This window comes from Abramis brama (genome assembly GCF_963993115.1).
Source record: "Abramis brama genome assembly, chromosome: 21".
Taxonomy (NCBI): domain Eukaryota; kingdom Metazoa; phylum Chordata; class Actinopteri; order Cypriniformes; family Leuciscidae; genus Abramis; species Abramis brama.
In genome coordinates this window covers 24,921,103-24,937,056 of record NC_139983.1, presented here as the reverse complement: position 1 = coordinate 24,937,056, position 15,954 = coordinate 24,921,103, and the positions used below count along the sequence as shown (strand labels likewise).

General features: G+C 36.8%; 1 protein-coding gene across 2 annotated transcripts; it reads right to left on the bottom strand.

The window, feature by feature from the left end:
- Positions 1–411: 411 nt before the first annotated feature.
- Positions 412–15,321, bottom strand: gcfc2 (GC-rich sequence DNA-binding factor 2). 2 transcript variants are annotated; one of them, XM_084097761.1, is made up of 18 exons: positions 14,985–15,321; positions 14,811–14,903; positions 14,573–14,719; positions 13,637–13,867; positions 13,455–13,552; positions 13,231–13,364; positions 12,432–12,615; positions 10,294–10,417; positions 10,063–10,123; positions 9,779–9,861; positions 6,622–6,821; positions 3,407–3,551; positions 2,156–2,277; positions 1,976–2,052; positions 1,789–1,855; positions 933–1,079; positions 712–851; positions 412–622 (listed from the first exon to the last, which is right to left on the bottom strand). In XM_084097761.1, the coding sequence occupies exons 1-18, from the start codon at positions 15,250–15,252 to the stop codon at positions 511–513; spliced, it is 2,433 nt and encodes an 810-aa protein (XP_083953887.1). In that variant the 5' UTR covers positions 15,253–15,321; the 3' UTR covers positions 412–510. The 2 variants fall into 2 exon arrangements, with proteins under 2 accessions (XP_083953887.1, XP_083953888.1); XM_084097762.1 differs by having other exon boundaries at positions 13,231–13,334.
- Between the last annotated feature and the right edge of the window lie 633 nt (positions 15,322–15,954).

Below are 15,954 nucleotides of genomic sequence, written 5' to 3'. Positions count from 1 at the left end.
TCACTGAAACATGGATCTCTGTACAGATGCAAATAAAGTGGTGGAAAAAAAGGTTTGCAATTGGGGAAACATCAGTTGGACAGCTTCTCAGATTCAAACGTCTGCAAGATTATTTTCTTGGAAGGCTGAGTTACTTCACAACAGGAAATCTTCTAAAAAGAATCATATTCATGGAACCTAAATCACCGTTCATGGTGACTCTGAATGGTACGTCTTTGACTAAGCCAGTAATGTTAGATCCAACACTACTTAAAGTCCAGGAAAAAGCTCTTTTGGGATATACATGTACAATGAGTACCATATATCATTTCATAAAAATAACTATTGTGGAATAGTAAAATCTAAAATATTTCATTATTTTGACAGAAGTAAATGACAGTTCCAACCAAGGTAAGGAAAATCAAAACCATGTGGGCCAAAATAAAACATTTTATTCACTATACATACACATATCAAACTGACTTTGCAAATTAAAAACATATAAAACCTTCTGCAGACACAAGATGGCTGCTACTGGAGAGCTTTTAACAGATCCTCACAATGATATTTTTCTGTTATTGTCCTAATACTGTCATGTGCCTTTATGTTCTTAAGGACAAACAGCACATCAGATAAAAGTGCTCTGAAGAAAAGAAAAAGAGAGAAAATAGAATTAGATCCATTATAGAATATAAATAATAGACTGCACACACACTACTGTACAATACATACCGCGTGTTGCTGGAGTCATTGTTGTCCCTGAATATCGCATGAGCGGTCTGAAGAAGATGTTTGCTGAAGTTCTGCAGCTGAGGAAGTGACGATCCAGCGTTCACATCAATAAACCATGAGTTTGGAAAAACATCTGCAATCTTTTTAGAAAGATAAAAGTTAGTTTTATAACTACCCTAGTAGTAACCATGAGATTAGATTGACACTGTAAATGTATGCACCTTTTTGCATTTCTGGATGGTGTGTTTCGGATCAGATATGTTAAGAACGGTTATCATCAAGTAACGGCCAAGAAGTTTATCCAACATTAGCTCTTTAAGCACATGTTCAGGAATCAAACCATCCCATAATGCCATGTTACCAAGCAACTGAAAAAAGAAAGAAAAAAGATTTAATCTACAAACAATCAGCATGTCACAAAGAAGTTTAATTAACATGAACACATACTCTACCATTCAAAAGTTTGGGGTCAGTAAGAAAAAAGAAAGAAAGAAATTAATACTTTTATTCAGCAAGGACACATTCAAGATCAAAAGTGATATATAGCAGTTTGCTCTAGTTTTCAAACTTTTAAGTATTATTCTAACAGACATAACTATAAATACATTGAGTAAATACACTGAATAAGTTATACAGTTTTTAATTTAAATAGATCCTGTACTTTTATCAAAGGATCCTTAAAAATGTTTACATGCAGCTCAACTATTTTCAGCATTATTGATAATAAGAAATGTTTCTTGAGCACCAAATCATCATATTAGAATGATTTCTGAAGGATCATGTGACACTAAAGACTAGAGTAATGTTGCTGAAAATCATCTTTGCCATAACAGAAATAAATTTCATTTTAAAATTGAAATAGAAAACAGTTATTTTAAATTGCAATATTTTTTACAATATTACTGTTTTGATGTATTTTTTTATTTAAAAAATTGCCGGCTTGGTGAGCATAAGGGACTTCTTCCAAAAACATTTTAAAAAATCGTACCTGCCCTAAACATTTGAACGGTAGTGTACATTAATGTACAGAAAGATGATATGAACAGTCACAACATGACCAGAAGTGAAATGTCACACCTTCACTGCTGACCAAAACTGTTTGTTCTGAAACTGGAACTGTGGTGACCTCTTATCCTCTAAAAACCTTACATAAAAGCACAATGTCTTTCACACACAAACGTAATGTAATCTTACAAAACACATCAACGTTTTAAATTATGATCAAGTAAAATATTCAAAACAAATAAATCAAGATAAAACTTACTTTTTTGGATACAGTGGGACAAAGACGTCATTATCAACTGAACTCCTTAACCTCTGAATAACTGCTTCAACAAAGGCCTGCAGGATGAAATCACAGGTTCATTATACTTACTGACATTATATCCATAAAGTTACATTCGTTTTGATCCATACAGAGTTTTAATGCATCATAGGTCAATACCTTGACAGGTTTGCTTTGTTCACCATCAAATACAGAATAATCATCCTGTATTCTCTTGCACAGTGTTGTGAGGGTTTGAGACTGCTGCGTAGACAGAGGGTCCCAGACCAGCTCCACGAAACCTGCCCAAAACAACAAGCAACATTTTAATTAATTAGATAATTAGTTCTGATCTTCTGAACGAATCCTACAGTGAAAGCAATACATTCTAATCTACTTCAAGTGCAACTTCATGTTTATTTGTCAGCAAGTCTGCCGGACACTAGCCTGGAAATCCAGACCTAAATCTAAAAGATTAATGGTCTGGCGTCGACTAATGAAAATCGCCCAGCTCGATGGGCGGCACCAAGCGTGCATTTGAAAATCTCACTGCACGCAATTAAACTCTTACCGTATCCGGTCGGCAAAACAGCAAAAACGTCCTTGCAAAGGAACGATTCGAGCAGCGTCTTCTGTTCCTGTTTTAGATAAAAAGCCTAGTCTAACTCATTCATTGTAGCAGCCAAAGCCATTTCAAACAACTGGTGTTCATCCATAGCCATCTTGCAATGTTTACTAATGACTTCGACGTCACAGCGCTGTCGTCATCTGTTTAGCTCGCCTCTGGCCCGCCTATATCAGATAACCCGATGTGATTGGTGCAGTTCAGATCGAGGGGCATATTTAATGAGCATCATTACTCGACACCAGATTAACTCGCTGAGCAAATTCAACTTGTGCTCTCGCAAGAACTCTGGATTACCAGGGTAGCCGGACGCAGGACTTTCATGAAAACTACAGATTATACTTTTGCATTTTTGTATCCCCGCCCACAGACAGTCGGATAGACAGAGCGTTATTAACAGAACAGTTATTCTAAGGGTAGGTTTATCATTAAAAAATGATATCATTCTATGTCCACTCTTTAATCAGCATTATAGTAAAAATCCATAGCAGACTAGTGGGAGTTGCCTTGGATGGCAACATGCCCAGTGCATTATGGGTGTTGAAGTTATCCTACCTATATGGCAAAAATAAAGGCAACAGCCTTTTTTCTCTGATTTCTCTAGTCGGGTAGCAACGATTAAAATTTGTCCCCGCCTTTCTACTGTATTGGCAGCCAAGTTTTTGCCAGTGGTGAAGTACCCCTCTAATAGTAAATTACAATCAAAAGCGTGATATTAAAATATTCTGTTCCCAAACTCAATGTAAATTGTAGCAGACTGGTGGGCATTATAAAAATGTTGGCGTAAATATGTGCAAATGACTCACCTTGAACTTTAGAGAGGATCGTCTTCTCAATTATGGTGGGCAGTGTCGTCTTATCCATGTTCTCAGATTCCTCAAAACCCAGACCGTGACAGAATTTCTCAACAGCAGAATACCACGGCAATGCCTCAAAGTCATCAGCTTCTGCCTACATAAAAAAAATATAAAAAAAATTATATATATATATATATATATATATATATATATATATATATATGTGTTAGTAAATCCACTACGTATAACATGAGTGGCAAGACATCAATGACAGACAGATATAAAAATAGTGAACATTTAAAGGTCATTAAAAGGAAATGGACTGATGCTTCTCTGATCCAAATCAGATCTGAAGATGGAATAGAGTTCTGGAAATAAGTGCCATTTCATTAAGTGAATAACACATTTAAAATACAAGTGTAGGGAGGCAGAGAGAGAGTTTGTAACCATAACTGTACAAAAGCACTTCCAGCAGACTATTTTTTTCCCAGCCCATTTTTTTATGGAATCCTGAAAACTCCCACAATTGCTAGTTAACTTTTATTCAGGTGCAGGTAGAGTGTCTTGCTTTTGCATGTCATCTCCTCAAACATGATTCTGTGCGGCTGTTGTAGCTACATTTTGTGACAGGTGGAAACCAGCATAAGGTACAATACTGCCATCTGCTATATTGGATTGTCAGTGTGGTAGATTTCTTTTAAACATACCTGACCTAAGTCTACCTCGGTCTCGTCTACAATCGACGTCCCCGAACGTCTACAGTCGACGTTAGTTTATCTGGGTCCCCGAACGTCTACAGTCGACGTTAGTTTCTCTGGGTCTCGTCTACAATCAACGTCCCCGTTCAATAATATTTATACTCTAGCGCAGGGCTATTCAATTAGCTTCATTCGAGGGCCGCATTATCAAATCGAAAAGTTGAGGTGGGCCGGTGGGTTGGTTTGGGGGTTTAGCCTATTTATTGAAACATAACAGTTTCAATAAATAAGTTAAAGTAACCCTAAAAAAGTATGGTATTTACTTGGAAATGTGGTACCCAACAGTATGCAGATATATAAAACCATAATAAATAAAAACTTGATAATTTACAGCTGTGTACAACTATTTTTCTTGGAACAAATAAATTAATTATACAAACTCGTAGCTGTTGGTGAGAAATAATAATTATTTTATTTATAATTGTTATGCTTAAATGAAAATATTCTGACAGTGAGACTTGATAACCACAGGCTACTCCCACTGTATAAAAACTGCCTAAACACAAGATAAAAACTATACACACCTTTACAAAGAAACTGACATAATTTCATAACAAACATTAATTATATATTCCTCTACCCACCTAATAAATCTAATGCAATATAAATCACTATATTTATTTACTATTATATTGTATAATATTATAGAATATATATATATATATATATTTACTATATTTATGTATTACTACATAGTATTCAATATAAATATTGCACATTTCTGCCCAACCATGGTAAATTACTACAGTACATTCATGGTAAATTTTTGTAAGGATGATTAGGGGATTTAAAGTGTTCTAATTCCGTTCATGCCACAATGTTTCTCCTGCTTTCCTTATCAGTCTTGTTGGGAATGTTGAGGCTGTTTCATCTGATTTAATACTAGTTAAATCATCGAGTGATTTGTGATTTGTAACAGAGAGGTTTCTGCCAAACTGTTGTCGCAACGCTGTTTAATAATAGTGTCCGGGACCGGGAGTAAACGCAACTCTGTGTTGTTACTGTACTGACCGAGAAACCGCTTCAGATGATTCAGTGACGGAGCGGTCCGAATGAAACCGAATACTGACCGGCCACTTTGACGCTCTCGCCGGCGGTGGTGTGAATGCACAGTTATGCAAGCGCGTTTAGAAAGAATCGAACCAAAAGAATGATTCATTCACAAATTATTGGTATCGCTGGTTCAGTCGACATAAATTCGGGACACATATAATAACTGCTGAAATATTCGCAACGTAAAACGTTTCTCAGGTCAGTCGGAGCGAGTATCAAAATAAATTAGCCGCACCGTCAGGAAAAGAGGAAGAGGGAGGTTGGTGCCGTCGGGCCGGATGGAGATGATTGGCGGGCCGCCAATTGAATAGCCCGGCTCTAGCGTGTCTCCTCATTGACGTCGGCCGAATCCCCTAACCCTAATTTGCTGCGCAGCAATAATAACCGACAGACTTCAGACAATGCCTTCGAATATGCTTTAATCACAGCCGGAGGATCTGAGACAAATTTCAGAGAGAATCCCACCCGCGAAAATGACATGAGACATTACATAATTTCCCAACAATTTGATTGGTTCTTCATAGGCAAACCCTTCTGTTACTAGTTTCTTCTGTTACTCAAACTCTGTTTTCTTGATTACTTCATTGTTAGTCACAAGTTTTCAAACCTAGACATCTGTCTAGTTTAATTTCCCCTATTTGTCATTTATACACTCACACACTCAAAGTCACGGGTTTTCAACCAAAGGTTTTGGAAACATTTAAGATTCAAAAGCATATGAATGTTGTTCCTGCAAGAAAAATAAATGTTAGTTATGATTAATTAAAAAATCCATCACATCAGTTAGTTACTGGTGCTGGATTATTTACAATATTATTGTATATGTACAGTAGTATTAACACAATATCAGTATTTCTTTTTTTACTATCATGGTTATCGTCAATACCAGTATAATTGGTGACTCAGCTTTTAGTGTTGACACTGCACAGCACTGCAGTTCTACAGTAATTATCTGTAATGTAATTATGTTTGTTAATGCTAATATAATAAACTTAGTAATTTAGTGAAGAAATATGTAGGTTCTTTTGTAGAACATGTAGAACAAAATCAGTTTAAATTTTATTCAGTAGAAAAATTTAATTTGTCTGACGCATAAGTTGCTGAATACACACCTTCAAATCTACAATGCAGTCTGAGAAATCTGGCTTATAAAATAATAACTAAAAATACGCAGCAGACGTGTGTGATATGTGCTGTACTTAAGCTGTAAAAAAGCAATATTTGTGATATTTGACAATAAGCTTACTTAATTACTACTCATAATTACTGTCAAATGCTGAGTTTGTCCTGATCCACAGATCCTTATGGATGGAAAACGTTTCAGGTTCAAACACAGCACATTTTGGTCATTTCCAGCTGATTTGAATGTAGTACAAAATGATCAGATGGAACATCAAAATAACCATAGATCACCTGAAGAGGATTCCAGCCAATGAGCTGGTGTCGGATCAGGGGTGCCAGGAGCTTAGGGAGGCACAGGCCAATGTAGGCATTACTGTAAGACTCTTGGAAGGAGACGCGCCACTCATTAAATCTGGAGAGGATTTTCTTCACGTCCCAGAACTCTGTCTGAACATCTGCAAACACTTCCTGTGCCTTTTTCAGTAGATCATCTGAAATTGAATCAAAGTTATAGATGCTGTACTTATTCCACATGGACTTTAAACAAGTGTTGGCTGCAATGTTTGTATTCTCAAAGTATTTATAGGCTCTGACGCCACTGTTTAAATTCAGCATGAAACGGATAGTCTTTACTCCCGTGTTGGGGGAGTAGGTGGGGTGAATTAGCTATTTTGAAAAAAGATTACAAGTGCATGGATATATCATTTATAATAAATACTGCAATATTCCAAAAAATAATAATTCCATTTTCATTTCATAGTGACTAAAAATTATTTTATCTGTGCTTTAGGGTTGTGCCGATAGACGATAGTATCGTGTATCGACGATAGTCAGAGATATCGCTGCTGGCAGATGCCTTTGACGATATCAATACGATAATTAGCTTGTTTTCCCATTAATGTATTAAATCATTATTATTATTATTATTATGAAGCTAGTATTGTTATTAAATTAATTAGGAACTACAATTAATTTGCCTTGCCTAAATTCATAATGACATCACCACATAACCACACTTGCGACATCACCGACGCGCGCGTATGAGATCCATTCACAAATAGTCAAGAGTGCTTGTTTTAACAGACGGCATCTGATTAAAAAGACGGCATCGTTGTTCGTCAGTATTTTGTTTCCATAGCACATTAACAAAACATTTAATGACACTAATAACACTAAAAACAATACAATTACAAAATATTAATGATAATAATAATATCACTAAAATTACATAGGCCTAATAACAGTCTTTAGTTCACGAACGCAGCACAACTCTGCCATCTGTGAAAATCAAAAGCAACTTCAAACACTTGTTTAACAAGTAATATTATTCTAATTGTTTTACAGTATAAGTCTGTATAAGTCAGTAAGTTGTGTAAGTCCACAAGAGAAATATTAAGCCAGTAAATTAAGATAGCTGCTATACCGTTATATCCACTGTCGTCTCTGAGAGAACGCGCCGTTAATGCAGTGAAAGCTCAGTCCGTTTCTGATTTCATTTTCAGGGAATGAGCGCGTTTACGTGCACGTTATTAACTTGATTATGCTGAATAAACTGACAATGCATGACATGTAAACACATTAACCCGTTTTCCTTTATCGGAGTCAAGTCATAAGTTTAAGTATAAACCGATCGACTTTTAGATTTTTGCCTTTGATTTCTCCCGGCATTTAAAACACATTAACCCGCGTTCTTTGGGCTTATTGAAGTGCTTACAGACAGAGAGAGCACTGGTAGGAGGACATGCATCAAACTCCGACTCTTTCTTGACCTAGAAATTATTAAAACGTGTTCCCATCTCGTGCAGAAGTACAGTCAAAATTCTGCATCTGTAACGGCATGAGAGGATAATGTGTGTCCGTAAATTTCCCGCTGACATGTTGAAATACTCTGAGTCAGATACATACAAGAATGATTAGGCTATAGGGAATGTGAAGGTGACGTCACGCCGTGTTGCATTATGGGTCCGCCGCCATATTGAGAGGATCGCGCCCTATTCCGCTGTATGTGAATTCATGTGTTGGAGGCTGTGTTTAGATTTTCTGTTGAGATTTTTAGTAACGTTGATATGGTTGGCCAGTACTGCTCGATCAAGAACTGCCATAGCAGGTCACACAATCGTTCAGGGAGGAAAATGAACAACAGAATACGTTTTTTCCACTTTCCTTCCTTGAAAAAACAACATGGGAAGCAGATGGAGGAGCTGACGAGAAGGCGCCGGATCGCGTGGGTTGCCGCAATAATGAGAAAAAAAAAGATTAATGAACAAATACAAAATATTGTCTTCTAAAATTCCCATAAATATGGTTCTGCCATGTGAGGGTGAGACTGTAGTTCTTGGACAAAGTTGTCATAGTCTGCTGTGCTCTTACAAACATGTGTCCAAGTGTTGTGCAGTGATTGGTAAATCAACTGGTTTGTAAAAACGTTTGTTAAAAGTTGTACAAAGCTAGAGGTTTTGTATTGTATATTCCTTGATGACTTGTAGGATAGTTGATGAATTATGTTGATTTTGTAGTTCATGTTAGCAGACGATAAAGCCACACTGCATGAATCAAATAAATTATATTTATTTTTTCAATTAAAAATTTGCTTTGATATTCTGTACATCTTTTTACATGCCCTTTTAAAATGTATGTGAATCAAGGTTTTGTATAACTGCTTAATAAATACATTAAGTGACTTTTATCTGTTTCTGTACTGATTGCATCCACAAAGACTCTTTTAAATAACGTTAACTTACGCATAAACTGGGATGGGCAAAGAATACATCAATCTATTTTGAAGGGATGTATAGCTCTTAAACTCCTGCAAAGTGTACGCACTCAATTCAAAAACAAGGTTAACGATGTCCAGATTTGTGAGCGGAGGTAACGTTAGTGCGTCTGGATCTGTAATCCAGTCTTGGGCTGCTAAATCATATGGATCAACGTTGTTTATCGCGGACAGTTTGTCCAAATAACGTTTTTGGCAGTGGCATTTAGTTTCTCCCGATAGGGTCCCTTCTCTTTTTCTTTCAATTTCTTCCGTTTTTCTTCAATTTTTACCTCGTTTTAGCCAAACACACCCAACTATTACATGTCATAGCAACGGGCGGCGAAAAGGTAAACAGAGATCGTGCCTCCTAAGATGGCGCCCACGTCCCATAATGCAACACTGCGTGACGTACCTTCACATTCCCTATAGGATCTTTTTTTACCTCACTATACCGGGAAATAACCTGATTTAGCCTATTAATAAACACTCCACCTTTGCTAGCAAAATAGAAAACAATTCTCATATATAAAACAAGCAAATTAATGAGTAAATAAGCAAGTTAATAATCAAATAAGTAAGCCCGCCCCCTCACGATAATATCGTGTATCGCCGATCTCACAGGCTGACGATAGGACGATATGAAAATGGAGCATATTGCCCAACACTACTGTGCTTCAATAAAGCTTCTCCCACCTCTTTTACTTTGTAGCTCCGCCTCCTGCTCTACTGTTGGTTCCCAGTCACAAGGTACGCACCCAATGTCTTCATAGGACAAGCTTAGACATGAAAACACATAGAGAATAGAAAACCCAATGATAAATAACTTTGACAGCTGTAATTTAAAGATTATAAGCATCTCAGAAAGCCTCCAAAGGCTGTAATCTATAAAGACTCAAAATGTCAGGCTAAGTGTATCCAGTATTTACAGCAATAACATTCAGTAATGGTGAAAGTGCATACATTATAATCCATCTCACCTCTGCCGAGTTGGGCTAGAGCCTCCGGTTGCGTCACCATTGCTGTGTGAATCAGTGTTATCTACGAGACATCCACAATACACAATATTATATGAATGAATGTGCAGTCAGTCCTATGATTGATGGAAGTTATGGTTATTATAATCATATGTGAGGGCATAAGATGTGAGGCCTCCTCTACAAAATAATTTTGCAATGAAACTAAAAGGCAGTATACAGTTGTAGTCTTACAGGTTAATTTTTGAATCTGTGAGGATTCCTCCAGTAGTGAGTCTCTTCTCTGATTCAACAGCGCCTCAGCCTGGTCAATATAGAGACTGTGCATGTCCAGCTCAACAGAGTTTATTAAAGCCATCTGAAAAATAAAACAATCTACTTAAAGGCTGTGACACACCAAGTCGTCGTCAAAGAACTAGAGGTGACGAAAGCCGATTGTGTTGTCGCCTTACGTCGGCTACGTCTGGGCCAAAAAGCTGCGCTTTTACACACCTCAAAGACTACAGCTGACTGCCAACTAGCATGTGCGTTCTTGCGCCTGTGTGTAAGAAAATAACTTTATATTTTAGCAAGTATTCGTCATTCAAAAAGGGAAACCGAAACTAGGATTGCAGCTATACAAACCGTAAATAAAGCAGCATTTGTTTACCACTTTGAATATCAATCATGCTGATCACTTTATTCATTCCAGGTGACTCATGTTAATATGAAAATATTCACGTATTCAGGTAATGCTCAGGTAGGATGACGTAAAATTAGAACAGCTTTCTTTGACTTCTTTGCTTGCTTTCACCATTTTTGCTTTTATTCTCATGCACACCTGCTCCCTTAACTAACCAGCCAATCAGAGTTATCTCTCTCACCGACAGCCCCAACGCAGAGTCAACACGTTGAATTGGGCGAACTCCCGCCGACTTGAGCCCCGACTACAGCCATCGCGTGGAACGCACCGCAAAAACTAGCCCGACAGACGCTCACCAATGGCCCAACGTTGGCTGACCGTCGTCTTGGTGCGTCATAGCCCTTACACCAGGGCTATTCAATTAGTTTCATTCGAGGGCCGCATTATCAAATCGAAAAGTTGAGGTGGGCCGGTGGGTTGGTTTGGGGGTTTATGTTATTTATTGAAACATAACAGTTTCAATAAATAAGTTAAAGTAACCCTAAAAAAGTATGGTATTTACTTGGAAATGTGGTACCCAACAGTAGCCTATGCAAATATATAAAACCATAATAAATAAAAAACTTGATAATTTACAGCTGTGTACAACTATTTTCCTTGGAACAAATAAATTATTTATACAAACTTATAGCTGTTGGTGAGAAATAATAATTATTTTATTTATAATTGTTATGCTTAAATGAAAATATTCTGACAGTGAGACTTGTTAACCACAGGCTACTCCCACTGTATAAAAAATGCCTAAACACAAGTTAAAAACTATACGCACCTTTACAAAGAAACTGACATAATTTCATAACAAGCATTAATTATATATTCCTCTACCCACCTAACTAATGCAATATAAATCACTATATTTACTATTATACTATTTTACTATATTTATGTATTACTACATAGTATTCAATATAAATATTGCACATTTCTGCCCAACCATGGTAAATTACTACAGTAAATTCATGGTAAATATTTGTAAGGGTGATTAGGGGATTTAAAGTGTTCTAATTTCGTTCATGCCACAGTGTTTCTCCTGCTTTCCTCATCAGTCTTGTTGGGAATGTTGAGGCTGTTTCATCCGATTTAATACTAATTAAATCATCGAGTGATCTGTGGTTTGTAACAGAGAGGTTTCTGTCGAACTGAAACGCTTCCCACTGGCTTTCGCAACGCTGTTTAATAATAGTGTCCGAGACCGGGAGTAAACGCAGCTCCGTGCTGGGCCGTGTTGAAACAACTAGTGAAACAACTGAAAACAGTGCTATTTGTTGTTATACTGTACTGAACGAGAAACCGCTTCAGATGATTCAGTGACGGAGCGGTCCGAATGAATCCGAATAGTTTTACCGTTATGCAAGCGCGTTTAGAATCGAACCAAAATAATGATTCATTCACGAATGATTGGTATCGCTGGTTCAGTCGACATAAATTCGGGACACATATAATAACTGCTGCAATATTCGCACGTAAAACGTTTCTCAGGTCAATCGGAGCGAGTATCAAACTGAATTAGCCGCACCGCCAGGAAAAGGGGAAGAGGGAGGTTGGTGCCGTCGGGCCGCATGGAGATGATTGGCGGGCCGCCAATTGAATAGCCCTGCCTTACACCATTAAATCAGTGGAGCATCTAAATTGTATATAATTATTCTGTATTACATGCATACTTCATTTAGTAAAGATTAACTTTGCCTACCTTCTCAGACAGGCATTCCAGTAGGTTCTGTGAGAACGCGTTCATGGTACGGTAGAATCGGAGCTGCTCATCTGCGGGGTGGTTTTCAAGGCTCTCTAAAGAGCTCTTGGCCATTTCCACATCCAGCTGCATCCTCCTCAGCTCTGCCTCCCGCGCCCTGTGCACCTGTTTCAGCGAATCCAACCTGGAGTGAGATTTTTTTAAATATAAATGATATACACTGCCATTCAAGTTAGTAAGATTAGTATGATTTTTTCTAATGTTCTAGAGGCTGCTTTTAATCGATTAAAAATACTGAAAAAATTTTATATTGTGAAATTTTCTTACAATAATAAAAAAAACTTTTCTATTTGAAAATATTTGAAAATGTAATTTATTCCTGTGATGGCAAAGCTGAATTTTCAACATCATTACTCCAGGCTTCAGTATCACATGATACTTCAGAAATCATTCTAATATGCTGATTTGCTACTCAAGAAACATTTCTTAGTATTAATCAATGTTGAAAACAGTTATACTGCTTAATTTCTTCTGGAAACCATGATACATTTTTTTCCCTTAAGATTTTACAAAAGCATTTATTTGAAATATAAATCTTTTGTAACATACATTACATATGTCTTTACTCTCACTTTTGATCAGTGCGTCCTTGCTCAAAAGTATTAATTTATTCTTCAAAAATACTATCTTACTGAGCCAAACAGTAGTGTATATATAGTTAATATTCATATTTTGATTACATTTTATTTATTTATTATCCATTAAAATCATCTAAAACGAATGCATAACAGCAGCTTACTTTCCAGTGATTCTCTTCTTAATGGCATCAATTCTGACTGGTGGTAGCGTTTCGGGGATGTCCATTTTCTTCTGTCGGGCTGGTCTAGGAGCCTGCCAATCCTTCTGAGAATACAAGGAAAGATCCTTGAAACACTATGGAAGCAGTGTGTAAGTTAATGTTTAGTTAAATATTATCCAAAAAGGCTCAAGGAGATTAAAATCTGTCACAGTGGCAAGTCTCACTTGGTGTCTTTTGACTCCTTTTCCAATCTGTTGCTCTTCCCACATCTGCTGGTCTTCCTCCTCCTGGCTATCAGAAAAACTCTCGTCACTATCACTTCCTACAGAACACAAACACAGAACATTCCATCTCTCTCCCAACTACTTTAGTGATTTAATATACACAAGTAACACAAGTTTCTCACCCATCTTCTCAGCTATTCGCTCTCTCACAGTCTTGGGTTTGGGTGCAAACTCAATTCTGCGCTCATGATCATCCAGATCATTGTCGCTGTCTTGTTCTTCATTGCTCGGATCTTCTTCCTGTAGGCTTCCAGGAGTGTGGGGTGAATCCAGTGAGATGTAATCTTGCTGGGCTCTGGCATTTCTCCTTTTCTCTTTGGCAGCACGAATATTTCTAGCATCAGGAATGATGACTGCAGCAATTGACAAATAATGACATTAACAATCGCACTTACGTGTTAAAGCAATAGTTCATAAACAACATGATAGTGAGTAAACAATGACAGAATTTTGAACCATTGCTTCAAACCTCTGGTGGTCTTTGGTAATTTTAGACAGAACAATTTAATGTTTTAAAGTCCCCCTGTAGTCCAGTTGCAATAGTATCTTCTTCCCTATTGCAACGTATATTCGATTGAAAGGCTTCTCAAACAAGAAAAAAAAAAAAAAAAACATAGGCCGGGACTTGATTTTGTCGATCGAGAGTTGATTGGACAGTTGTGGTGTCATGTGAGTGACAGGTTATCCCGGCCTCAAGCCAGTAAACGAAGAGAAGAAACTCATTTTTGATTTTATGGCGACTTTAAAATTTTGTACTTCAGTGGAATGGTACGAAACTTGGTGACTTTTCTGGCACTTGCTATATAAACACGGTGGATTTTTTTATGGTCACAGTGGACCATAGGAAGTAAATGAGGAAAATATTATTTCCAATTAATACCGTTTTATTTATACAGAAATAGTGCCTAATTCAGAATACAAAATATTAATGAAATAATATAGCCTAGTACATTAATTTCATTAAAAAACGTTATGCAAAAAAAACGTTATTGTATTTAATCTGTTTTGTTCAGAGGGTTAATGGTTACTTAGGCAAATGATTTAGTTGCAGACAGAACCTCTTTGTGGTTTTGAAGAACCAGATGAACTTGACATGGTAGAAGAGCTTTCATCATCATCATCATCATCACTGTCAGGAGGTATTTCTTCAACAGAAGAATCAGCATCACTGTCAGATTGCAAACTGACATCCTTATTCTTCTTAACTGAAAACAGATGAAGTGTTATGGACCATAACATTCACGGACAGATGAAAAGCATGTCTCTGCAGATCAGAACTATGTAGTTTTACTGTACCTTGTAACGGTACAGGAGAATCCTCTTTATTCCGTGCCTGGAACACAACTTCTCTATTGACTGACCGTTTTACTTTAAAACTTCCCTCAATGGCTGTAAGAGTAAGGTTTCTTCGTTAAAACGAATCTAGTAGCCCTTAGAAGTGCATGTGACTGGTTATAGTAAAATGCTTACCGTCTTTATCGTCAAAGAAGCTGAGCGTTTTGCTCTTCGACTGGTGTTTTATGTCTCTGGACTGGAGTCCAGTCTCCTCTTCATCACTGGAGTCACACTCGCGAGCCTTTGAACTACTTGAAATCCCTCCTCGCGGCAAATCTGCTTTTGAATCTGCTTTCTCCGTTTCCTTTCCACCGTCAACACCGCCGAGCTTTTCATTCTCATCTTCATCACTGGATTCATTTTTCCTTTGCCTGAAATTTCTGCGCGGCTTTTTATTAAACATTTTAAATACAACCTAATGTGAACGTGAAATCAACGTTTTGTAGTGACGTATTTTGTACTTCCTGGTCGTGGTTTAAAAACATTACATAATAAAAGTCCTGCATCTGTATAAAGAAAGGCATATTTAATTTGTGTTGTAAAAGTTGGTAAATACATGCTAAATGTCTCCGAACTGAGTCTTGATTGTTTCTAATTGAAACAGAATTTTTAAAGGCTGTTTTCTTCAGCCTATAAGATGAAGCTAGGAAGTATCACAGTACTATACTATATAACTTTTTACTTTATATTTTGTTATTGTTTTAATATAGCCTAAGCCTCTGCTCAACTAAAACTGGGAATCCTATCTTTAATGTTTGCTGTCTTATTTGGGATAAAAAAAAAAAACCTTATTAGTAATTACTTTTACAACCAACTGAGGGTGCTTTGGCTAATACTGTGAATTACTGTATTAAAACTAGTCTTTTCTATTTTTAGTTTGGTAGGTAGTTAGCTTTATTGATCCCACGTGAGAAATTGAAGTGTTTTAGCAGGACAACAGATTATAATATAAACCCAATAAAAATATATACCCTATAAAAATAAAAACGACATACTATACACATGCAATAAATAAATTTAACCCACATTTAGAAATTAATCAAGTAGTTATATAAATTAAAAATATATATTATTGCATATCGTAATTATACCAAGACCCTATAAA

What these genes read in the sequence shown, in the direction of transcription:
- gcfc2 (XM_084097761.1), bottom strand. Translation starts at nt 15,252, where the DNA reads ATGTTTAATAAAAAGCCGCGCAGAAATTTCAGGCAAAGGAAAAATGAA. An exon ending in TTCTTCAAAACCACAAAGAG is followed by an intron (nt 13,868 to 14,572) that starts GTTCTGTCTGCA and finishes CAATTGCTGCAG; the next exon opens with TCATCATTCCTGATGCTAGA. An exon ending in TCTAGCCCAACTCGGCAGAG is followed by an intron (nt 9,862 to 10,062) that starts GTGAGATGGATT and finishes TTCATGTCTAAG; the next exon opens with CTTGTCCTATGAAGACATTG.